At 38.5% G+C, this 27,544-nt stretch overlaps 1 protein-coding gene across 1 annotated transcript; it reads right to left on the bottom strand.

Moving 5' to 3' along the window:
* Window positions 23-27,529, bottom strand: LOC109820683 (cold-regulated 413 plasma membrane protein 2-like). The gene is made up of 4 exons (XM_020386873.1): window positions 27,227-27,529; window positions 25,529-25,636; window positions 25,379-25,449; window positions 23-596 (listed from the first exon to the last, which is right to left on the bottom strand). The coding sequence occupies exons 1-4, from the start codon at window positions 27,361-27,363 to the stop codon at window positions 343-345; spliced, it is 570 nt and encodes a 189-aa protein (XP_020242462.1). The 5' UTR covers window positions 27,364-27,529; the 3' UTR covers window positions 23-342.

Raw genomic sequence — 27,544 nt, 5'->3', positions numbered from 1 at the left:
AGGAGAGTTTGTCTGGCCTGATTCAGTGCGTAAATTCTAGTTGCAACTAGCATCATTGGTATCACATATATCTATTGCTGTTTGGGAAGAGAAAGTACCCACTGTGAATTAGGCAACACAAAAAGAAGAGACAAAACAAACACCTCGACGCAGAAGCTGAAGAAATTTTATGTTAGACGACAAAAAGAAATTTCAGACAATATAACAGAGAATTGGTCACCATATATATGATATGGAGCTAACATCTTTATTACAAAATAATGATGTCAATTGCTTGTTTAGCACAAAATAATAATAATAATAATAATAATAATAATAAGAAATTCAAAAATTTTCAACAGCCTACACAAAATGCACCACCAGATGCCAGATGGGGTAAACAAGGAGAAGAATGATACCGAGTGTGTTTGAGATACCGTGAATCTTCGTGAAAGAGCTTCTGAAGCCACCAGAAGCTCTGATGTGCTCTTGAAGTAGGTAACAGCCTATAGCCAAGCATATCACGATGCCGGCAGGGCCATCCCGCATGCTGTGGGCGAACAAATGGGGGGAGACAACCACGAGAAGAATCAATGATCCAGGCATCTCTAAGCAATCTGAAATGTAAGGGACACAGAATATTAGCATTACCCTGATAAACATGTCGATGTACCCCTGCATTTCAGGGGATTGGTCAGTTACTGTCCATCCTTAAAACTTTTTATTAGCATGTTGTATTAGAGGTTGTTCAACATGTATAAGATAATTGGGAATCACACAACAAAATATCAGGGATTTTTGTCCAACACAGTTAAAAGTTCCCTGCCGTTAAACCAAACTCAAGTTTAATATGAGGGTTGAGCGTTATAATTTTATATTAACGTGGCCCAGCGGGTTGCCTTTTCATGCAATAGTTTGTTCAAAATTTTAAATTTTTTTGCCTATGGGATTTGAATATAGATTTCTCATATTCCATATTAAAAAGATCCATTCAACTCTACCAAAACTCAACTTGCGATGAAAAGATTGAGGTTGAAAATTTTTTATTCTAACAAATACGTTGATGCAACATGACATTGACATTATGAGTACAAATAACATAGAGATAATTTCACTGGGATAATTTCACTGGGACGTCACGGGTCCAATCGCTAATAAAAACTTGAAGGATAATAAATTAGCTAACCTCGTATAGGAGGTGTATCTACAATTAAACCATCTGTTTATGCATGCTTTAAATTTTTTTGAGGGAATTATGTATTGCTTTAAGGATAAGTTATGATTAGTGCCAGTCTTCAGGTAACATTTTACCTTCTTTGAATTTTTAGTATCTTCCCTTGGATTTCTACCTGAAATAAACTCGCGAACAGCTACAAGCAAAAGTGCAGAGAGAGCTCTTCAAGGATACAATATCTCAAGAAGATTTACACCATGCAAGAACAACTAGATTGTTTTGGAGACAAATTTGGGGAGTGAGAACATCTATTCTTCACAAATATGGTCTAAAATTCAAATAATTACAAAAGTTGTTTTTCTTGGTGTTATATCATGAGAATTACAAAGTCTAATGAACACTCGAGAGTCGGCCACATGTCATAATTAACTGGCCGAGCCCTACTAATTCGAGAGCCCGACTCAGGTGCAAGCACCGCCGACCCCTCTAGCAACCCAAGTTCTAAGGTGTCTTCAAGTTGAGATACGCTAGAAGAAGTCAAGCCTGAGACGAAAGACATCTTCAACTCAGCCCCCCACTAGAGAATGTCTCGAATGACTAGACGACCTATCAACTTTAATAGTCGTACTTCACTGCTCAACCATCGTCGCATTTAATGTTGAGTCAGAGTAATTATAACTCTTCAAACAGAAGTAATGACTCATCGGGTCACACCAGCATGTCAGCTATTCTGTCACTATCGCATGAAACGTGAAGGTGACTCATTCAACCGACTGCCAACACATATAAAATGCGACATGATCAGCTGACTGCACCGATTCGATCAAATTACCAATGTGCCCCCACCAATTCTCTATAAATAGCAGGCAATCTCCACCATTCGTAGGTACATAAAAACTACTAAATAACTTTTAGAAACTAGACTATGCAAACTTGCTTAATCTATTACAGACTTAAACGTCAGAGGCCACGTCGGAGCAATGAGTATTTCCTGTGCAGGAATCTACTTCCTTTTGACTAATTAGCTATCGAGGAAGGTCAAGGGAGTTTAAACTCCTCTAAATATCCACATACCCAGGCAATTAACTTTCTGACTTAAACAATTTGGTGCCCACTATGAGACCTCTTTTTCTCCATTTCGGAAATTGCTTGATCATAACCATTCTATGGTTTCAAATTTAAACACCCTTGGAGAATCTTCTAGCTCTAGCTATGTAACTCAGGCCCAGTTGGGTGAATCTACTGAAAGGATAACTCACTCTCTCAAACAACAGTTCACTTCATCTTCTAACGAACTTCTCAGATGTTCTTCCCTCTCAGCCTCCTCCATTGCCTACCACCCCTCTCCATGAATGGCAGCACCAGCGACAAAAGCAAGAGCAGCGGGTTAGGGAAAACACACCCAAACAGCCTTGGCAGCAAACCTACTTTACCGTTGATCCATGACAACCTCCGCCTCATCTAGAGATGATAGGAGAAAGCTCAAGCTACGCCCCAACTCTGGCTGCGTGGGTGATGTCACGTGATGTAAGACACACCTACACTACCCAAACCCTAGCAACCTGAGCTTATCCCTCTATGGCCTATCTAGCTTCTGGCTATGATCAAATATACAACATTGTGGCTGACATCATTAGAGGAAATGCTCCTCTCTCGGAGGATATCATGAATGCCTCATGCCCTAATTTTAAGATGCACCACATCGAGAAATGCAAAGGTAAAGACGACCTGGCTGAACATGCATAGCGTTTCTTTGACATGATGAGCATGAAGCATGTGACTGACCTTATCATTTGCAAAGCCTTTCCTGTCACCCTTAATGTCAATGCAAAGATGTGGTAGAATTCTCTAGAGAAGAGATCCATCCATAGCTTTGAACAACTTAGCCAAAAATTCATGCACCACTTTCTGATGGACACAAAACAGAAGGTACAATCAGCTTTCCTACTACAAATCAAGATTAAGACTAGAGAAACCTTAAGAGAATACTTCAAAAGATTCCAATCCAAGCGCTTGGAATTGGAAGACCCTAGCAACATGGTTTTCATAGCGACAATCATCGCGGGTCTGGGGGATGAGATATTGTCTAATTTTCTCATTATGCGCCATGTGACCAACTTTAACTAGCTCATGGCTAGAGCCTGGTCACACATGGACACGAAGGACTATAAGGTGACGTGACAGGGAGCTACAGAAGCCAAGTCTTCCAAAGGCAAGAAGACTAAAGAGGACCGGCCTAAATCTAAGCTTAGATCTAGCCAAGTTGACAAAAAATAAAAGAAAGGAGATGATGAGGAAACCTGTGCTCGCCCCTTTCAATGATCTCCTTTAACAAGTGTTATATTTGATCTAGAATGAGGGACATCTTACTAAGGTCCCACCTCCTACAAGCTCAAACCCTCAGCATAGGGGTGTCCGGCAATACTTTCAATAACACAGTGACCATAGCCATAACACTGATGATTGCCGAATGTTGCGAAGAAACTTTGAGGACCTCATCCAAAGAGGTCTATTGAAGAAGTTCCTTGCCAACCATGACAAGGAAAAGTCAGCCCGAGAGAAATTGGAGAGGAGGAGATCTAGGTCAAGGTCATATCATCCATATCTACAGAACAATCAGCTGAATAAGGCCAACGACAATAACACCATTAACACCATCAGTGGTAGCCCTGTTGTAGGGGGGATGTCAAATAATGTTTGGACAAAGTATGCCTAATGAGCATTGGAGAATCTCTGTGAGTAAAATCTCAAAGGAGATTAGCTTATCTCCTTTAATGACACTAAACTGAAACGCATGATGACGCCCCCATAATGACCCCATAATCATCTCTATGCAAATTGATGGATTCTAGGTCAAGAGGATCTTGGTGGATACTAGAAGTTTAGCAAATGTCCTCTTCAAAGACACATTCAACAAGATCGGGGTTGACAAATCCTAGCTATGTCCTTGCCGGAGTCCCCTTGTAGGCTTCTCAGGACATTCGATTTAGTTGAAAGGATTTATCATCCTACCCATGGTAGTCAATGACTACCCTCGCCAGTCCATGATTCAGGTCCAATTTATTATGATAGATGTTAAATCAACGTACATCGTCATCCTTGGGAGAGTTCCTTGAACAACCTCCAAGCTATTCCCTCTATCGCTATTCCCTCTATCTACCACCAACTGATCAAATTTCTGACTCTAGATGGAGTCGGTCTTGTATAGAGCAATTACCAAAAAGTCAGATCCTGCTATATGCTTTCTATAAAGGGCAAAGAGATTTTTAATACTCTGACCATCGAGAAGACCCATGCCTACCTGTAGAAAGATGAAGAGAGGGAGCGAACCATGACCCTGGAAAAGTTAGAGGAAATTTTGCTCGGCCCTGATGAAACCAAGAAGGTGAAGATCAGGTCAAAGCTAACAGAGTCGCAACAAGGAGCGATCATTAAGTTTCTTCATGCTAATGTAAATGTTCTTCCTGGGACCCTAAGGATATGCTAGGAATCACCCTAGAAGTCATACTCATGAGTTGTTGATAATCACATTTTTATTATATTTTATTCCCTCATTATATATTTTATTTGAATAAAAATATCACTAATCAGCGTGTTTTATCTTAATTTACAGGTTAATGAAGAATTAATGAATAAAAGTCTAAAAAAATTAAATTTCCTGATTTTCTACTATTTATTGATGCCCAAATATAAAGTTAAAACAAGGCCCAAAAAATCTCAAGGATTCATAAAGACATCGGGTTAAGAGATCAACACAAAAATTAAATCTGTCACAAATCAATCGGTCGACTAACTGATTGGCCAATAAGTCGGCCAACCAATTAGTTTTCAATAGAAATAGATTTCTGGTTGAGATTTAACCCTTGATCTCCAAGCAATATCCAAGCAATATCCAAGGGTTCTCATTTATTACTGTAGGCTATAGATAGGGACAGAGGGTGATGGGTTTCAGTGCAAAAAGTTTTGTAAAAACTCTATTCGGAGAGGATGGTTACTCTTAATTAAGAAGACCTTATAAAATTATAACTTTGTTGCAATTAATAAAAAAAAATTACCTCTTGATATTTCTTTTCTTCTCTTTATTTGATGATGAAAATAAAGATGAAGATGAATGTTTGCTTTCAAGAGACTAGAACCCTCTTTTAATGTAAATTTTTTCTTTTATCTTTTATTTTCTTATAATATTTTATTTTCTTATTTTAGATATTCAAGGTGCTAGAACTCTCTTGTTTTAGATTTATTTTGATGCCTCGTAGAGTAGATTTACTTTTCTGTCTTTATTTTTGCATTATTTTCTTGTATTTATTTCGTAGTATAGATATATATTCTTGTATAGTTTAGATTTCCTTTTATGTTTTTTCATTTTGTTTATAGTTTAGATCTTTAATCTTTGTTCTTATTTTTCTCTTTGTAGTTTGTTTTTATTTTCATTCTCTTTCTTTTATTCTCTCTACTTATTTTTATTCTCTTTCTTTTATTCTCTCTAGTCTAGATTTTATTTTCTAAGATATGAACTAATTCTTATAGGAATTCTAGAATTGTATGAAACTAGTTTGATTTATTTTATAATTTGTGAATTATTCTCTTGTGCTTAAAATGATCATGTTTAGGATAATCAATTAGAGAACTAATTAGCAGAAGAAGAATTTAATAATCTATACTTATCTTCAATGGTTTGATAGGTTATGCTTATTAATTTTAGAATTAATATCTAGTTGTTCTTCTTTTTATGAATGTTAATTTTACTTAGATGATAATTTGATAGGTTCTAATTTCCTTAAGTGGTTTGATAGTCTACACTTAATAAATCTTAAGTAAATGTGATAAAAAGAGAATAGTTTATAATTTATAAATAAAATCGATTAGTGGATTCAATTGTAGATTCTTCATATCTCTAATTGAATCATCCATCTTTTACTTTCTTGATTTTCCTCTTTATTCTTGATTTTTCTTTACTTGTTTCTTGATTTTATTTTCATCTATTTTTTCATCTTTCTTTCTTCCCTCTTAATCTATTTTTATTTTATTTGCATATAATCACAACCACTCTTCATATCTCTCCACAATCACTTTATCACTCTTAATTGTCCACACACACAATTTAAAAACTAATTTTGATTATCTCCTACAACATCCTTGTGGGATTCGATAATGTTTTATACTATAACTTGATACCTCCTATCAAGTTTTTAGCGTCATTGTCGGAGAAAATACTTGTAATTAGAATCTTTCTATTTTAGTTCTTTAATTTGTGTGTTTTCTTATGAAGGAACCACTTTGAAGATTGAAGATCAAGGATTGGAGATTGGCAATTAAAGATTTGCTTATGATAATGGCTTCCAGAAAATGTCAACGAACTATTGAATCCTCTCTCTCTCTCTCTCTCTCTCTCTCTCTCTCTCTCTCTCTCTCTCTCTCTTTCTCTCTCTCTTGCTTCTCTACTGATCCATTTTGAGAGAGGATTCAAGTTGGACAAACTTTTTGAGTTCCAGCCTATTATCATAGTTTTCACAACAGTCGGGATTGAGTCTATGATGACTAGAAAACCCAAGTCTCTCTCTCTCTCTCTCTCTCTCTCTCTCTCTCTCTCTCTCTCTCTCTCTCTTTCTCTCTCTCTTGCTTCTCTACTGATCCATTTTGAGAGAGGATTCAAGTTGGACAAACTTTTTGAGTTCCAGCCTATTATCATAGTTTTCACAACAGTCGGGATTGAGTCTATGATGACTAGAAAACCCAAGTTGGCCAACACTACACTAGTTAGAGAATTTTATGCCACTTGGGATAGATCAGGAGACTCAGCTATTGTTGTTATTAGAGGGATTCCAATTACTATCACATTTAAACTCATTTAGAAGAGTTTAGGACTCCCCAAACCACCTAGAGATTACCCAGATTTCTTCTGAATTTCTACTGAATTAGGGATATCGTTTGATAGATATAATGAGATGGTGGAGTATCTTTTTATGACAATACCAAGGGGAGGGACGCTAAACTCTGGCTTACTTAAGAGAGAGTTCATTAGCCTGAACCTCTTTCTTAAGTTTGGCTTATATCCGAGCTCCTCCTACTCTGTGATCACCACCCGCGACCTCGTCCTACTATATTGGATCGCCACCAGTCAGCTCTTCGATGTAGCGGACGTTATCTTTAGGATGCTAGCGGGTACGATGACCAGTGCCAGGGTGTATCTACGTCAGCAGTATAGGCAAAAGGCCTACCTGGTCTATCCGTTTCTTATCACTCGGATCTGTGAGTTGCTAGGTGTACCGCTGTATGCTATGAATAGTCTTGTAGCAGGGAGAGCACCACTAACCTCTGTTACAGTGAAGAAGAGTATTCCCGCCCAAGGTAAAGGGCCAGATGCGTCCACTTCTTCACATGCGCCAGAACCTGCTCAGCCGACCCCACCACACCACCTCTTCCACCTAGTGATGCACCGATAGAGTGGATACCCCAGATGCTTAGTGATCATCTCTATACCCTCCAGATGAGGTTACACCGGTTTCATACTCAGTATAGATCCGATCAAGCCCATCTCACAGCTTAGATGGACCACTTTTAACAGTACCAACACTATATAGCCTCAGCCTTTATGAGATGCGACCAGAATCTGAGGCTCCTCCATTTTATCAACCTCCATCCTCTCCTCCATCACAACAAGACCCACCCTACCACCATCACCACTACAACATCATCAGCCTGCTACACGTACAGAGGATGAGGAGGATATAGGCAGTAGTGATACATAGACAGAGGAGGGAGAGGATGAGGATGTGAATGTTACAGGGACTAATGATGAGGATGATGAGGATGATGTGGATGACGATCAGTCTGGTAATGAGCAGGGATGGATGTTTTTATTTTTTTACCCACTATTTGACTTTTATTTTGTCATGTACTTATATACTGTGATGTTTTGGATATTATTGATAGCATTTGCCTTGAGAATAGTGCAAAGTCTAGGTATAGGGGTGAAAACTAGTTAGCTTTTTTCTTTTATTTTTCTTTATTTCTTTATTTTTAGCTAGAATTTTTCTTTTGTTTTTCTTAGTTTTTAGTAGCTTTTTCCTTTTAATTTGCTTTATTTCTTCATTTTTCCTTTTGTTTTTAGTTTTAAGATAGTATTAAAAAATAAAAATAAAAATAAAAATAAAAAACTTTCCAATTTGATTGAGTTCATGCATAATGGATCTATTTGATAAACTTTAAATTTTCTAAGTCTTAGTTATTTTTAGACTCAAGTTTACCTTCTATGATAAGTCTAAATAAATTTATTAAGAAATAATTTTTAAAGTGGTATACTTCATTAAAGTCCAACTTAGACTTATAATTAAAATAATAAAAAAATTCATGCTTAGCTTAGAGGAAAAATTAGTATCTAAAAGTCCTCTTATCTAATTTTATGATAAGTCTAATTTTTCTTTAAGTATATATATATATATATATATATATATATATATATATATATATTATATATAATATATATATATTATATATATATATAATATATATATATATATTATTTATAATGATGAGAAAATGGTATGCTTGCGTACAGAGCACAAATTTTGCTGTTGGCTGAGTGATGTGTCACATCCTATCCACTCACTACCCATTGTGAATGTGGTCCCCATATTTGAATGAGTGAGGGGGATGTGACACATCACTACAAGCACAACTTTTTGTGCTTGGTACCAAGCATACGCCATATTGCTATATATATATATATATATATATTATATATATATATATTATATATATATATATATATATATATATTATATATATATATATATTATTATATATAGTGAGAAAAATCTCTTAAACTCTAAGATAGTTTCATCCTACTAAGCTTTAATTTCTCCGAGTAATTACGTCCGATGAGTATTTACATACTTAATGACCGAAGCCTAATTAGTTCGGAATCCATTAGCCAAAACTCCTTCAGTGGTCACTTAAAAAGCCCGATAAAGTAGAGCCCAAAGAATAAAGGTTATATGTACAATAAAAAAGAAGAGAATTTTTTTAAATTATATATATTTATATAATTATATCTATATATCCTCTTGAAAAAAAAATTTGATCAGGAAACTTAAAATATTATCTGAAAAAAAGTTAGCATGTTCCTGTCAAGACTTTTAATTAAATTTCTAAGATAGACTTTGTTTAGTATAACTATAATGAAAAAAATTTCAAAAATATTTACTTTGGAGTTATGCATAAAAATATTTTCTTGAAAAAAACTAGCTATAATGAGATTGTTTAAAGGCATCAAATAAATTAGTTATTCACTAACTTCTTTAAATTGGCAAGTTAATCTAATTTTGTGCGTATATTCACTGCAAACTCTCCTGAGACTACAACTCGTCCTCTAAGATAACCTAAGGGTTTAAAGTCTTGTTGTATGCGTTAAATACAACAACGATTCCTACAAAAGAGAGTTAGAATTTTTCTTTCTCTCCCTATCAATTTCTTTCTTTGCTAGATGACTAGCAAAAGTTTTAGGTATGAGGTATTTGATAATCATATTTTTATTACACTTTTATACCCTCATTATATATTTTATTTGAACAAAAATATCACTAATAAACATCTTTTATCTTACTTTACAGGTTAATGAAGACTTAATGAATAAAAGCATAAAAAATCAAATTTACTGATTTTCTACCATTTATTGAAGCCCAAATATGAAGACAAAATAAGGCCCAATAAAACTCAAGGATCCATGAAGAAATTAGGTCAAGAAATAAAAAAATCAAATCTATCGCAAACAAATCGGTCGATCAAGCGATCGCCAATCGATCGGCCAACCAATTGGTCAACCGATTGGTTCGCAATAGAAACAAATTTCTGACTGAGATTTAACCCTTGATCTCTAAGCAATATCCAAGGGTTTCCATTTATTGTTGTAGGCTATAAATAGGGGTAGAGGATTAGAGATTGAGAGTGAAAAATTTTGTAAAAACTCTATTTTGAGAGGGGGGTTACTCTTAATTGAGAAGACCTTTTAAAATTATAACTTTATTACAATTAATAAAAGAATTTTTTCACATCTTCATATTTTTCTTTTCTTCTCTTTATTTGATAATGAAGACGAAGATAAAGATGAAGATGAAGGTTCGCTTTTAAGAGGCTAGAACCTATAAAGCACGGACACGCATAACATGAAGCCGTGTCGTGTCGTGTCCGTGTCGGACACACGTGTCGAACACACGTATCCTATGTATTTTTTAGGATTTACCTCGTGTCGGTGTGTCGGATGGCCGTGTCGGATCCGTGTCCGTGCTACATAGGCTAGAACCCTCTTGCAATATAAAAATTTTCTTTTATCTTTTATTTTCTTGTAATATTTTCTTTACTTGTTTTAGATATTCAAGGGGCTAGACCCCTCTTATTTTAAATTTGTTTTGATGTCTTACAGAGTAGATTTACTTTCGTATCTTTATTTTTGCATTATTTTCTTATATTTATTTTGTAGTAGAGATTTATATTCTTGCATAGTTTAGATTTTCTTTTATGTTCTTTTCTTTTTGTTCATAGTTTAGATCTTTAATCTTTGTTCTTATTTTCCTCTTTGTAGTTAGTTCTTATTTTCATTCTCTTTTTTTATTCTCTCTAGTCTAGATTTCATTTTCTAAGATGTGAAACTAATTCTTGTAGGAATTCTAGAATTGTATGAAACTAATTTGATTTCTTTTATAATTTGTGAATTATTCTCTTGTACTTAAAATAATCATTTTTAGGATAATCAGCTAGATAACTAATTGGTAGAAGAAGAATTTGATCTTCTATGCTTATCTAGAGTGACTTGACATGTTATGCTTATGAATTCTAGAACTAATATCTAATTATTGTTCTTTTCATAAATGTTAATTTTACTTAGATGATAATTTGATAGGTTATACTTTTCTTAAGTGATTTGATAGTCTTTGCTCAATAAATCTTAAGTAAAATGTGGTAGAAAGAGTATAGTTCATAATTTCTAAGTGAAATTGACTAGTGGATTTAATCTAGATTCCTCATATCTCTAATTAAATTCTTCATCTTTTACTTTCTTGATTTTTCTCTTTATTCTTGATTTTTCTTTATTTCTTTCTCGATTTTATTATCCTCTATTTCTTCATCTTTCTTTCTTTCCTCTTAATCTATTTTTGTTTTATTTGAATATAGTCACAACCACTCTGCATATCTCTTCATAATCACTTTATCACTCCTAATTGTCCACACACAATTTAGGAACTAATTTTGATTATCTCCTATAACAACTTCTTCATGGGATACGACAATCTTGTATACTATAACTTAATAGTTGTGCGCTTGCAACTTAGATATTATTTACCCCTTATCAGTTGTCTATCAACCAACACAGCAAGTCTATTTGACAGAAAGAGACCTCTTTGATCCGAGAGGTAGCAGGTAGCTATAGAGGAAGTCGACCGATGTCTGAAAGCTTTTGTTTTATCTAGAAAGTCCGGGAAGTCTAGTACCTCGAGCGGCTATTAATGTTGCGCTGGTCAAAAGACTTAGCGAAAAATGAAGGATGTGTATCGACTTCACTGACCTCAACAAAGTCTATCCCAAGGATGGTTATCCCCTCCTCTGGATCGATCACATAGTTGACGAGAGTGCCGGCCAAGAAATGCATAGCTTCATGGATGTATCCTCAGGCTACAAACAGATAAAGATGGTGGAACATTCATTATAGATTTGGGTACCTTTTATTATAAGGTGATGATCTTCGGCCTTAAAAATGTAGGAGAAACCTACCACAAGTTGATCAATAAGATCTTTAAAGATCAAACTGGTCACAATGTGGAGGTCTTTGTGGATGACGTCCTGGTACAATCCAAACAGGCTAACTCCCATGCTGTAAATCTTGAAGAAACATTTTCCATTCTCCGTCGATACCAGATGAAGCTCTACCCTGCAAAGTGCACCTTCGGCGTTCACTCATACAAATTTCTCAATTGCATGATAACCCAACAAGGAATTGAGGACAACCCATAAAAACACAGCTGCCATTGAAGGGATGTTCAAGCCTTGCACAACAAGAGACATCCAAAAGTTGAATGGAAGAATAGCGGCTTTGAGACACTCTCTCTAAGCCTACTAAAAGGATCCTACCCTTCTTCAAGATCTTAAGTGGACTAAAGAACCCATAAATAACATAAAATGGATGGTAGAGTGTAGCAATGCCTACACCGAGCTCAAGAGGTACCTAACTGTCAATCCCTTACTGAGCATATCCATAGAAGGGGAACCACTCTACCTCTACCTGGCAATCTCACCTAAAGCTGTAAGCCCCTGGTCCGTGAAGAGAAGAATATCTAGGAGTCGATGTACTATGTCAACTATATACTATAAGCAGCCAAACTCAACTACATCCTCATTGAGAGAGTCTCCTTCTCTCTCATCACTAGAGCCAGAAGACTTCATCTGTACTTTCAAGCACACACTACGATTGTGCGGACCAATCTACCCCTAAAAACGGCATTCAATAGTCCTACTACTTCCGAGTGAATGATCAATTTGTCCATTAAACTCGGTGAGTACGATGTTCAGTTTAAACGTGGGATGACCATAAAGGCCTAGGTCTTGGCCGGCTTCCTGATTGAGTCATTTGATCTGAACGATGACTCACCAGACTAGAGCCATCCACCTCTTAACGTTTCTTGCTTGGCCCAGAAGCCAGTAAAGAAGACCCCATCCTAGAGTAATAATTCTCCCAAGTATGATTCGCCAAAATTTTCATCATGGTGGTTGTTAAAAGTTAAGGGGTCTTCAGGAGAAAGTAGTAGCAGAGCATGAGTAGTTCTCTACAGCATGGAGGGACACATTCATGAGTATTCAACCCAAATATGAACCTCTCCTAGTCAGACTCAGGGGCAACCTGGCAGGCAAGACAGAGTCTTTTTTTATTATTGTCGACTCTCAGCTTGTCGCCTACAATGTACGGGGAGAATATGAGGAAAAATACTCTAGGATGGAAAATAACATGGGAGAGTCAAAGAGTTGTTAGGTAAACTAAAGGAATTTAGAATCAAGTATGTCCCAAGAGCCCACAATGCTCATGTGGATGCCTTGTCTAAACTAGGCTCCTCAAGATTAGAGGCAAGCCAAGGACCGATGTATACAGATACCCTCAAACAACCCAGCATTGTCGAAATGACAGACTCCTTCATGCAGATAGATCCTCCACTATAGCCATATTGGATGGATCCACTCTTCTAATATCTGACAAATGAGACTCTACCCAAAAACTAATGGAAGCTAAAAGCCTGTGGAGGAATGCCTTGAAGTATCTCATGATCAAAAGCCAACTCTACCATCATTCTTACACAAGTAGCAGCATGGGGTCCTTTCTTCGACACCTCTAACCTGAATAAGTGGATTGTGTCTTGAGGGAGATTCACAAGGTGATATGCCAGAACTACATAGGGTCCAGAACCATAGCGCAGAAGATCATCAAGCAAGGATACTATTAGCTGACCATTTTGACTAAGTCTAAAAAACTCACAACCTTATGCAAAGCCTGCTAACTCTTATCGAACATCTCACGAGCTCTATCAACTGAGATCACTTCTCTTATCAAGTTGGTATCATTCGTCCAGTGAGGGTTAGACTTGCTAGGATCACTTCAATAGCATTCAGATAGTGAAAATTTCTAATTATGGCTATAGACTACTTCACCAAGTGGATAGAAGCCGAATTGCTAGAAAAAATTAGTGAAAACAACATTTACAATTTTGTGGGGGTGCCGATAGCTCTCATAATAGAGAATCTCACTCAATTTTATAGCAAGAGGTTCCGAAACTTTTGCGAAGAATGGAAGATCTAGCTCAAGTTTCTTAGTAGCTCACCATTAATGCAACAACCTGATGGAAGTAGCAAATAAGTGCCTGCTACAAGAACTAAAGAACAGGATGGATGAAGCAGTAGGAGCCTGAGTTGAAGAACTCCCTGGTATTTTGTGGACATACTGAACAACTCACAAAAACTCTATAAGAAAAACCCAATTCAAACTAACTTATGGAGTAGATGCGGTCATCCCAGTAGAGGTATGCATGCCTACTATGTGACTAAAACACTTTGATGAAGAGGCTAATCAAGTTAGCTTGCAAAGAAAACTCGATCTCATTGACGAACTTAGAGAACAAGCACTTTGGTCAAATCATTAGTGAGTAGCACATTTCCCAAAACTACAACAGCCATGTTCGACCCCAAAGGTTCAAAGTTGGAGATTTAGTCCTTCAAAAGGCTACCTTCAACAAAGAAACTAATTGTGACAAGTTCGCCACCAATTGGGAGAGGTCTTACAAAGTCATTAGAGAAGCTCATCTAGGAACTTATTGGTTGTAGAGTTAAGATGGGAGGCTCATAAACCATCCTTGGAATATAGGACACCTCAAGAAATACTTTCAATAAATATAATCATAGGGTTCCTATCTTAATGAAAAAACTATTGTTTCTATCTACAAATTTGTTAAAAAGTCCTTGGTGGCTAACCAACACGTGACTGGAAGTCCTTCTGACTTGGTCTTCTGACTTGGTCTTCATTGACTCTTATAAGGTATCTAAAGCCCTTGGTGTTTAGTTATAGTAAAACTAATGCATGATGCAAAGTCCTTCACCCGGCCTTCACTAACTCATTTAAGGCATCAAAAGCCCTTGGTGTCTATTTAGAGTAAAACCAAGGCACGACGCAAAGTCCTTGCAACTCGGTCTCTACTAACTCGTATACGGCATCCAAAGCCCTTGGTGTCTATTCAGAGTAAAACCAAGGCACAATGAAAAGTCTTTGTGACTCTGTCTTTGCCGACTTTTCTAAGACATCCAAAGTGCTTGGTGTCTATTTAGAATAAAACTAAGTCACAACGCAAAGTCCTTATGACCCAGTCTTCACCGACTCGTCTAAAGCATGTAAAGCCGTTGGTGTCTATGCAGAGTAAAACTAAGGAATGGCTCAAAGTCCTTGAGACTCGGTCTTCACCGACTCCTCTAAGGCATCCAAAACGTTTCGTGTCTATTTAGAGTTAAACCAAGGCACGACACAAACTCATTGAGACTCAGTTCTCAACGACTCGTCCAAGGCACTCTAGTTAGAGAGAAAACCCAAGGCATGATGAAAACCCCTATGACTTGGCACTCATCGACTCGTCCAAAGTTTCCTAAAGATAAAGTTCAAAACACTAAGGCATCACTTTGTCCCTACGAATCATTCAAAATAGAAATACTTACGATATTTCAGAATAAAAACACAAAGAGAGACAACTCAGAATAAAGTGCAACAGATTTGAGTCAGAACCAAATACAGTCTTTCATTCATTCATAAGAATCTTACAGGACTTTTTACATGACTCGACAAAAGAAAGACTGAGATATATATATATATATATATATATATTATATATATATATATATATATTTATATATATTATATATAAGATATAATATATTATAGTATATATTATAATAATATAATATATATATAATAAGTAGTATAATATAATATAAGTTCAAAAAACTAGATAGGAACCCGACTAAAAAGTTAGAGCAGGACCCTGGCAGGAGCCAGAGTAAAACTCGTGTAGGAATCGAAGTAGAACCCGAGGCGAGGGCCGGGGTGTGTGTATAACTAGAACTGGGAAGAATCAGCATGTGGAAGTCCTGTTGGAGCTAGGATGACAAGGATGAGCTAGCATCATCGCTAGACCCTTCATCTGCATTATCATCTAACCCATCGACTACCTTCTCGTCCTTCTCCACTTGTCTCAATCATGGTCCTGCCATCTCGATTCCCTTGAGGAAGTCAAAGCAGATGCTCACCCAAAAGGATACTTGAATTGGTCGGTGTTAGTCTTGAGCTCATGGGGAAGTTGTTGCATTAGGAAGTAAACCCTACCTTACAAGCTAGAATGACCTCCACCTTCCCGAGAGTATCATTACAATACTTCTCAACCACTTTGATCTTGTAGACTTTCGACTCTAAGAGGACCACTTGGCCTTGCAGTGTCTCATCCTGAGCAAGAAGGGAGCTATGTTACTACTTGACTTCTCAAGCAACTCAGATAGCCTCTTGTCAAAGAGCCTCCTGATGAGCCAACGCCTCCTTTAATCTTGCCCTCAACTCCTCCGACTCGAGACAAGCCTCTGGTGCTTGCCCGAAAGCATCCTCCCTATCCATCTTCTAGATCTCGACTTCTAATGCTAGGTATTTAATCCTCTCCTTGACAAGGCCTAAGTCATGATGGGAGTGGTTAAGATCCTCTTGTAGGCACTTTATCTCCTCCGAAGCTTCAACAAGATGGGCCGCTCATTGCCGAGAGCCACCCATTCCATCTTTATTTGACTCCTCTTGAGCTTGTTGAGATCAATCCCCTTGATGACAGCCAATAGCTTGACCCCCTCTTGAACCTCCATATGAGCTGTCGCCTCCTTCTGAATCTTATAGAAGATGTCCAAAGACTGCTCATATTGACAGTATAATTTTGTCTCTACAAACACCCCCGATAAGGCAGCTCTGAGAGCTTAATGAAGATCAGTGTTGGGTACCTCCTCAGCAATGTCTGATCCTCAAGAAGGATAAACTGTTCAACTGCATTAGCTTGGTCCTCCCTGAAGGCCAGGATTGATCCCCTCGAGTCTACCCGATGAATTGGGACAAAAACATGCTCGTCTAATGGCTCTCTCCCATGGCTAGGGCATGCCTTCATTGCGCCTATTAGAATTGCCCTCATCTTATCCCACTCATGAGAGGCAAGCTGATACGATGAGGAAACAACCATTCATACCGACCCTCCTAAGTGTCATGAGAAGCAAACCCTTCCGCTACTGTCAGCTCCCACTCTGCAACCGGTTCCTCCTTCATAGTAATTGGACCTTCTCTAACAACTAGTTCCTTTGTAACCAGCTCTTTTTTGGGTCTCCTAAAGTGCTTGGGATCTTTTGTCTGCTCGGCCTGTGTGGCAGTAGTGGCGTCTTCCCTAGGCATGGCCTCAACTCCTGTCAGCTCCGAGACAGTAAGGTCCCCACTAACTACTTCTCGGTTAGCAACCAATTGTGAAGACTTGCCATAAATGTCAATAATTTTAGGCATGGGAGCTTGGGAGGCCTCCGGATCCGAAGCCCTACAAGTCTGCCCAAGTGCAACCTCAGTTTGCCCAAGCTGGGCCTCAACCACCTCGTCCAAGGCAAGAAGTCTCTGCTTTTTCCTTTAGTCAAGTGATGATCGTTTGGGACCGTCTTCTTTCTATTCTTCTCATTAGACCTCTCGGCCTGAGCAGTGGCTAAACCTGAGCCCATATCCAATCGAGCCTCAATTTCAGTTGGGTTCTGGCATATAGCCTAAGCCTCCTCATCCACCAGCTCGGCATGAAAGTACTTACATTGCTCCGTAGTAGGGCTAGCTTGATGAACCTCTGTGAATGCCCCTGCATGGGCTAGCAGCGCAGTCCGAGCTAAGTTTGCCTTAGTAGTGGGAGTATGAGAGATGACTACAGCTCGGAGCATGGCATTGTGAAAGAGGTTCTCGCTGCAACGAGACCCCTTGTAGGCCTGGATCTTCTCCAGTTCGAACCTCTCTATCTCCGATAGCTTCACCACCTTCAAGTCCTCCTTTTTCATCTCTAGCATGTGGAACAGGCTAATATCAAGTCTGCACCAAAAATAAAGTAAAATTTCTCCTTCCACTCCTTATTTGTGTCGGAGATGTTAGAGACTAGTCGAAAGCCACCGATCATTTGCAATAGAATGTCTAATGTTAGAGACTAGCCGAAAGCCACCAACCGTCTACAAATAGAAGTGTCCTTCATTTTTACTAGCCTTGTCGTATAGAGGGTGACCCAGAATGCCCATCATCGCCTCGACGTGCACCTGATGGTGGGTGACCAGGAAGGCAACTAGAAGGGCGATCAAATTGGGCTTTAGCTATGCTGACAAGACCCCCAAGCCCTAAAGACCTCCTGAAGGAATGGATGCAATGGGAAACAGAGGATGAAGTCAAGATGATGATAATAAACAGGCACAAAGTTATCGTTATGATAATTGTTGGGGGCAGGGTCACGTCCTCACGTCGCTGAAGCGATATCACCCGAGAGAAAACTCTGGTTTTTTTTACAAAAGCTCAAGCCAACCTCTATGTTCCTGTTTCGTGAAGGAAACAAGAACAGAAGTGAAATATATCAGCAAAGTGAGATGTACACTCTTCCTCTTATCAGTTCTAGGACTGAATTGTCGAGGGAACCTACAAGCAATAGCCAACATCCAGAAAACAATAAAGATATGAGATTTACATGGTTCGACAAACTTTCCTACGTCCACGGGGAAGGAAAAGGGGAGATTCCACTATGAGAAGAACACCGACGACTTGTACAATCCACAAACTCGTCTCAAAAGAAGAAGATTTGATTTTTACCCAAAGAAATTAACCTCTCTCTTGTAAAATCTCTCCAAAGCTCTCTCCTCAATATCTCTCTTTTCTAGCCGTTAAAGAAATCCTTATTTTCTTCTCATCTAAAAACCCCTGGAAGAAGACTCCTATTTATAGGAAGAGAACATGGCCCAAAAAACAACCCGAACCTAGTTTCTGAAAAATCCCGCGGTTGTCTCGCGTAGGAGGGTGGCGAGACACAAATTGTGTCTCGCTATTCACGTGGGTGTGGCCCCCGCTGTTCACACTTCTTTACCTCGTACATCATTTGATAAACCTTAAATTTTGGATAAACACTAGAAGAACACCGTGAACATCACCAGAGAAATCTGAAACATTAAACCAGGCTAAAATCAGCTGCACCTTTATACTATGGCTGCCTACGTACCCTTTGATCGGGATCAAGCTAATCGTAGTTCTGCACATTGTTCTCCATATAATCATGTTTCCACCTCACCCCATCACCGTCTCGAAGGGCCATGCCCTCTTGAGCAGTTCAACACGGGCTGATATGAAGCAAGTCTAAGTAATACTTAAACTTGCTACCTGTGACCACCTTGGTTAACATGTCTGTGAGATTTTTATTTGTATGCACCTTTATGAGAGGAATATCGCCTTGCTCTATAACATTCCACATGAAATGATACCTGACATCAATATGTTTGGTACGAGCATGATGAACTTGATTCTTCACCAAGTAAATCACACTCTGACTGTCGCACCACAAGTTCACATTCTCCTGTTCAATCTCCAAATCGTCTAGAAGACCCCACAACCACAATGCTTCCTTTACTCCCTCCGCCGTGGATATACTTGGCATTTGTAGTAGAAAGTGTCATTGTAGCCTGCAATATCGATCGCCAACTAACTAGAGCCTCATGTATCCTGAATACATAACCAGTAGTAGATCGTCGTCTATCTAGATCTTCCGCATAATCTGAGTCTACCAACCCACCAATCTGATATGTATCTCCACTAAAGCACAGATCTGTATCAACGGTATCCTTCATGTTCCTCAAGACCTATTTTACTACTTGCCAATGTGCTTTTTCCGAATTCACCATGAACCTACTGACGACACTGACCGCCTGTGAAATATTTGAACGTGTACACATCATTACATACATTAAACTGCCAACTATACTAGCATAAGGTACACGCTCCATGTGTGTCTTCTCTTCCACTGTAGTGGGAGATTGTTTACCTGAGAGCCTAAAGTGTGGGGCTAATGGAGTCACCATCGACTTAGCACTTTGCATCCCAAACCTTGCGATAACCCGCTTAATGTAGCCATTATGACTCAAAAACAATCGTCGATAATATCCCATCACTCGAAATCCTATGCGTAACCTTCTAATCTCCATACCCAGTATTTTCTTAGCAGCGTCTATGTCTTTCATCTCAAACTCTTTACGAAGTTGAGATTTTAGCCTATCTATCTCCACCTTGCTTCTCAAAGCAATAAATATGTCATCCACATACAAAAGAAGATAGATATAATCACCTCCATGAGCTTCTGAATGTAGACACAACAATCATAGTCACTTTTGAAAAACCCACACTTCAGCATGAAGGAGTTAAATCGCTTGTACCACTGCCGAGGAGATTGTTTCAATCCATAAAGTGACTTCCTCAAGCGACATACATGATGTTCCTTATCCTCAATCTTGTAGCCTTCAGGTTTATGCATATAGATCTCTTTATCCAAGTCTCCGTGTAAGCAGACCGTTTTGACATCGAGTTGTTCCAGCTCAAGATCACCATGAGCAATAATACTCAATAGCACCCGAATAGAAGTGAGTTGTTCCAGCTCAAGATCACCATGAGCAATAATACTCAATAGCACCCGAATAGAAGTGTGTTTCACCATCGGAGAAAAGATCTCATTCACCATGAGCAATAATACTCAATAGCACCCGAATAGAAGTGTGTTTCACCATCGGAGAAAAGATCTCATTGTAATCCACACTCTCTCTTTGTGAAAACCCCATAGCCAGTAGCCTATCCTTGTACCTTGTACCACTGAGCTCTGAATGATCCTCCTTTCTTTTGTACACCCACTTACAACCAATAGGTTTTCTCCTTACGGGCAATGGGACCACCTCCCATGTTTGGTTCTTCTGGAGAGATTCCATCTCCTCCTCCATCTCAGCCAACTAACTCTCACTATCTCTATCCTAAGTATCTTCTTTGAAGGTGACGGCTTATCATCCTCTACTGAGAGTGCGTATTAACCAAATTAACATGTCCATAGTGCTTTAGGGGTTGATCAGACCCCAGCTTTAGTACTTGCTTGTATGCTCGCATTGGCCTAGTGAAAGCCAAACTATCCTCAAGCTACTGTTGTTATAGGGCCTGTGTATTTTCCTGTTGAACCTCCTCATCTTCAAGCACATCATCTTCATGATTATCCTCTTGAACATGACTAGATCCTGGTTGGTCCTTAGGCTCTATTTTAATCACCTGAGACTTTGAAAGTCCCAACAATCCTAACATCATCATCCTTGGGCACCCTATCAATCATAGATTTCTCATTAAAGGTAACATCTCTGCTAATCACGAACTTCGAATCTTCTGTACACCAAAGGTAATAGTCTTTTACACCTTTTGCATACCCTAAGAATATTACCTTTTTGGCCTTCGCATCAAGATTTCTCTCATTAACGTGATAGTAGGTGGTACATCCGAAAATCCTGAGCCTATAAAAATCTGCATGCTCCATTGACCACACCCTATAAGGTGTATCACCATCCAATATCGAATGTGGAGAACGGTTTACAATGTAACAAGCTATAGCCATCACTTCTGCCCACCATTCTTTACTCAATCCAGCATATGATCGCATACTCATTGCTTTCTCCCGTAATGTTCGGTTCAGCCTTTCTGCGACTCCATTCTGCTATAGTGTAGATCTGACTGTCTAGTGTCTTGCAATACCCTCCTGATCAAAAAACTCCTTGAAAACTTCATCTGTATATTCTGTACTGTTGTCAGATCTTAGTGTCTTCAATTTCTTTCCTGTCATGTTCTCAACCATTGTCTTTCACTTTTTGAATGTCTTGAACACCTCAATCTTATGCTTTAAAAAATAAATCCAAACATACCTAGAATAATCATCTATGAACGAGATAAAATATCTGAAACCACCCTTGGAAGTTGTCTGAGCTGGACCCACACATCCGTGTGCATATAATCTAATATACCTCTGCTCTTATGCTTGCTTCTCAGAAACTAGACTATGTGCGCCTTTTTGTACACATAATCCTCGCAAAAATCCATACAAGGTTTAATCTAATATACCTTTGCTCTTATGCTTGCTTCTCAGAAACTAGACTATGTGCGCCTTTTTGTACACACAATCCTCGCAAAAATCCATACAATGTTTCTTCAGATTCTTTAGCAAACCCTCTTTACCAAGCAAATCTAGACCCTTTTCTGACATGTGCCCAAGCCACCTATGTCATAACCGTGTGTGCCCACATGGGTCTCCACCACTTCTATTAGTTCCAACTGCTGCATTCTCTGTCACTGTCGTACCCGAGAGAGTATATAGATTACTGTGACAAACACCCTTCATCACTACTAGGGAACCTAGAACAACCTTCTTCACTCCGTTCTCTATAACAATCTTGCAGCCACCGAAGTCCAAAACACCAACTGAGATAAGATTCTTCTGTTAGGGTTCGGACCACTTCATCATACATCTTAATCTTGATATCACCTAGCCCCATCGTTTTACAAGCATGGTTGTTCCCCATCAATACGGTTCCACCATTAATACTTCTGTAGGTAGTAGACCACTTTCTATTTGGGCACATGTGGTAAGAGCAACCTGAATCAAGAATCCACTTTTCGAAAATATCCTTGCCACCCGTGACAACATAACATTTCTTCTTGCTCCCTTACTCTGAAAAATAGCTCGCTTCTTCCTTGCCTTCTCCCCTCTTAGTCTTGTTGTTGTTCTTCTTCCCACCTACTCTCTTATTTGGATAGTCAATATTGAAATGCCCAACATCACCATATTTAAAACACGGTCTTCCCACAAGAGGTCTTGATTTAGATCTAGACTTTCCTCCCTTGCCTTTTCCTTGCTCATTACCCCTTCCTCTAGCAAATAATCCATGTGCCCGTTCCTTGTTACCACCAGTAGTCATGTCACTGGTTACAATCTTTCGAATATCATTTGCTAGAGGCGTCGTTCTAGTCTCATCCATCATCAAATTATCTCCCACAAGCATCAGTATTTGCACCAGGTTTTCATAAGACTTCGGTAGAGATAGAAGTAGTAGAAGAGCCTGATCCTCATCTTCTACAGTCACATCGATGTCCTTCAGATCCGATATTATCCTATCGAACTTGTTGATGTATTCCCGGATTGATAAGCCCTCCTCCATCTTGCAAGTATACAATTTGGATTTTAAATAGATCTGATTCGTTAGACTCTTCATCATGAAGGTACTCTCTAACTTCGACCACACACCCATAGCCTTTCCTCTTCATCTACTAAGAAAGTTATATCCCTCTCAAGACATAGGATAATCGACGCTCATGCTTCCAGATCTAGCTCCTCCCAAAGCCTTGTGCATTTTTTGTAAAATCAATGAATTATTCATCTGCATCCTCCAATAGGAAAAATCGTTCTTCCCATTAAGCTTTTTAATCTCATACTTTCTAACTTTAACCATCTTGCTAGTTGACGTCATCCCCCGCTTGTTTAATAATTCCTTCTCTCTAAGAAATTGTTCTGATACCAATTGTTGGGGGCAGAATCATGTCCTCACGCCGTGAAAGCGATATCACCCGAAAGAAAACCCTGACTTTTTTTTACAAAAGATGAAGTCAACCTCTATGTTCCTGTTTTGCGAAGAAAATAAGAACAGAAGTGAAATATCTCAACAAAGTGAGATATACACTCTTCCTCTCATCAGTTCTAGAACTAAATTGTCGAGGGAACCTACAAGCAATAGTCAACACCCAAAAAACAGTAAAGACACGAGATTTACATGGTTCGGCAAACTTACCTACGTCCACGGGGAAGGGAAGAGGAGATTCCACTATGAAGAGAACACCGACGACTTGTACAATCCACAAGCTCATCTCAAAAGAAGAAGATTTGATTTTTACCTAAAAGAAATTGATATCTCTCTTGTAAAATCTCTCTAAAGCTCTCTCCTCAAGATCTTTTTTTTCTAGCCCCCAAAGAAACCCTTGTTTTCTTCTCATCTAAAAAACCTTAGAAGAAGACTCCTATTTATAGGAAGAGAACAGGGCCCAAAAAATAACCCGAACCCAGCTTCTAGAAAATCCTGCGGCTGTCTCGCGTGGGAGGGTGGTGAGACACAAATTGTGTCTCGCTGTTCACGTGGGTGTGGCCTCCGCTGTTCATAATAATAGATGACGTGCTCTCGCGTGAGAACTAACAGAGTGAAGGTGTTGGGAATGTCAAACCGCTTCGTCTTTTGCTCGAGATAGGTCTAGAGCATTGTTGATTTGTGTTTCTAAAACAGAGTGATTCTAGCCTCATTAAGAGCAGTAGAAGGTTGAGTGTTGGAAGCCATTGGAGTGATTGAGGAAGATAGTTAGAGAAGACAATTAAAAATAGTAGAAAGCTAGAGGAAAAGCCAGCCGAATTCTCACTAACAGAACTTAGAGAAATTCTACGGTTTGAAAAGTGGAAGAGGATGTCAAAGAGGGTGGGTATATATAGGAGAGGGTAGACAACACATCGCTCAATTTAAGCAGACGGCTTTGTTATCTAAAAAGCCACAGATGGTTTTCAAAATGAAGCGACTACTCGTTAATCGAGACGTCAGCTCGATAACCAAAGTGTCATTTCTTCAAAATTGTTGTGCATGATCTACTCTGATGTCAGAATGTCACATCACAACTACCTTCCAAAAAGGTGGTTTAAACCCCCAAGGTTACAAAAAGATGGAACGGTTTATTTTCTCTCGGACTCAGCTTCCTAAGTTTGAGTTCGAGTGATATCGTGAAAATTATCAAATCTAATGAACTCTTGAGAGTCGATCATGTATCATAATTAACTGCTGAGTTCTACTAGTACGAGAGATTGACCTAGCTGTGAGCATCGATGACCCCTCTGGAAACCCAAGTTCCAGATGAAAGTCATCTTCAAGCTAGGATATGCTAGAAGAAGCCAAGTCCAAGACAAAAGACATCTTCGATACAGGTCATCACTAGAGAATGTCCTGAATAATAAGATAACCTATCAGCTTCAACGGTCTTACTTCTCCGCTCAATCATCATCTCATTTAATGTTGAGTCAAAGTCGGGCCAAAGTTATGACTCTTTGGACCATGCTGGCACTTCAACTATTTTGTCATTGTTGTATTAAATACAAAGGTGACTCATTTAACGACTGTCGACATGTATAAAGTGTGGTCTAATCAGCCGATGGCACCGATGCAGTCAAATTACAGATGTGCCCCTACCGACCCTTTATAAATAGTGGGCAATCTTCACTACTCAGAGGTACACAAAAAAATTCTGATTAACTCCCTAGACTCCCTAGATTAGATTCTGCAAATTTCCTTGATATATTACTCACTTGAATATCAAAGGGCACGCCTGAGCAATAGAATCCAGCCCTCTAACGGGTTTATCTTGTGCAGAGATCTGCTTCCTTGTGACTGATCAGCTATCAAATAAGATCAATGAATTCTAAACTCCTCTAAATATCCACTTACTCATACAATTAACTTTTTGACTTAAATAAATACTTGGTAAAAAAAGATGAGTGAGAGGTAAATGTTTTAAGAAAATATAATCATACAAACCTGGAAACTGACGGGGAAAGAAAAGTCGAAGCACAACAGTGACGAAGGCAAACCATTTTCCAACCTCCCCTCTGAAATAAATGTAACAGTTTGAATTATGCGATTGAAAATCTGAAATCTAAGAAAAGAAAAATATACAGCATTAATCACCTCAATAAAGAGAACAGAGATGAAGGGAAGCTCAGGAATATGTACGGAACAAGAAGTGAGGTCAACATATTTGTTCTCCAGTTTGTCCGATCCAAGATGAGTAAGTATCTGCAGTAAAGATAACCAGAAAGTCCATGAAGTGTAGAATTTAATTAGGAAAGTCTTTCAGTTAATACAGAGGAAAAAAATTGGTACGTTCATGCAACATTCAAAAACTTTATGCTGAATCCAAGTCCAAACAATGAAACAGATTCCTTACATACTCCACATGTGAAGTCCAAAGGATAACTTACACTAAATCCCTAAGAACATTCAGCATTTTCTGGTAAACGTCTCAGTAGAAGATCTAGGATCACTGAAAAGTAATGTCACCACATAATAAGTAATTAAAATAAAATTTACAGCTGTCCTCAGACGAATTTTCATGTTTTGAGGAAAAAACTTAATTAGGCCACTAATAATACTATCAAATACATAATTAGTAATATTATCAGATAAATAAGTGTTGCAGTAACTTCAACCCATAGGTTAACTAATGTACGTGCTGAGAGAGCTCAATTACTATGAATACTAGAGGAAGAAAATTTTGACATGAGCCAACAATCTTGTTAGATAATTCAGTCCCATTGGACATGTGTTCTTGTGGTTTTATTGGAGATGGGCTTAAAGGGTTAAGTAGAGAACATGGTTTCTCCGTGGCGATTGAAACTTACAGAAGATAATATAACTCAAAGGATCCCTCGGGGGAAGTGGCGTCACATGACACTTCGCACAAGGTAGATCCGCTTCTGAAACCCCTAATAACAATCTACAATCCATTGAAGCCCTAATAACTATTGGAATTATAGAAAACCCACAATAAGTTTTTGCATTTTATAGCTGATCCCCACATGATGGCTTAAGTCCATATTTTGTGTTGGCGACGCATTTAGATTCTAAATTTAGACAGATGTCGTCATGGGGTTCTCTGTAAAACGTAAAAATGTATTGAAGGTTATCTGCAATTATTTTTCAACTACCTCTGCTAGATGGATAAGGTGGTCAAGCTCAAACGTTTCTTTTAGGATAAGATAAAAAGAAGGATAGGAAAAAAGTTCATATGTATCTATGAAATGAAATAAAAAGAAGGATAGGAAGAAAGTTCATATGTATCTAACTGATCATGAATGTGAAAAATGAAATTGTAAGGCAAAATGACCAGAAACATGTAGGACATTCATCATCGCTTATCTCAGCTTCTAAACTAAATGACTTGTAATAAAAGAAACGGTTAATTGCAAACGCACCACTTAACCACTTAATATCGCCAAACGTTTCTTTTAGCAAGTATCTCATTTGATGTATAAATGGATCGTGTGTCTTATGTCTATATATGTCCTATGGGGTTGGATGTTCAACCATTGTAAGAAAATAGATGGTCTCCTCACCCCACAATCACATGATGAAATATCAGGACATCTCTCTGTAGCACATTAACATCATGTGTCATCCTATATTGGATGAAAGATAACTCAATCTAAGGATTGTAGCATCAATGTGTGGGAAAAAAAACAAAAAAGTAAACGGATGAAAAGTGGCCAACACCTTGTAGAACGGATCCATCTGCAATTAACCCCGACATTATTGTAGGAGATGTAATGAGACTAAGAAGATTGCAGAAAGAAATTGGAGGGAAAGGGAGGGGAGAGAGGCACCGACATTGCGGCAAAAGAAGCAAGGAACTTGAAGAAGGTGGTGCCGAAGCCGAGGCCATGGCCAACGCTGAGTTTGATGACATGGTCGACTAGGTTCATTGCGGCTAATCGGAGCTCCTGAAGATCAGACCCGATCATCATCGGGGCTGCCCCGCTGCTTCCTTCTGCTTCGTCATGGTCATCGTTGTTTCCATAGCAAGGTAACCTAATCCCATCCTCCTCATTTTTTTTTTTGTTTTTCCTGATCAAATAAGACTAGCTTTCTATTATTACTAATACGTTGTATGTCACTCTCTAGGGGTTTCAACTTTCCATTCAAATG

This window comes from Asparagus officinalis, chromosome 8 (genome assembly GCF_001876935.1).
Source record: "Asparagus officinalis chromosome 8, Aspof.V1, whole genome shotgun sequence".
NCBI lineage: Eukaryota > Viridiplantae > Streptophyta > Magnoliopsida > Asparagales > Asparagaceae > Asparagus > Asparagus officinalis.
Note: the sequence above shows the minus strand (reverse complement) of the source record. Positions and strands in the feature narration are given on the sequence as shown.

Coding starts and splice junctions, on each gene's coding strand:
- LOC109820683 (XM_020386873.1), bottom strand. CDS start 27,363: ATGATGATCGGGTCTGATCTTCAGGAGCTCCGATTAGCCGCAATGAAC. Junction 25,637..27,226: donor CTTGCTTCTTTTGCCGCAAT/GTCGGTGCCTCT, acceptor TCTTTACTGCAG/ATACTTACTCATCTTGGATC. Junction 25,450..25,528: donor TCTCTGTTCTCTTTATTGAG/GTGATTAATGCT, acceptor CATTTATTTCAG/AGGGGAGGTTGGAAAATGGT.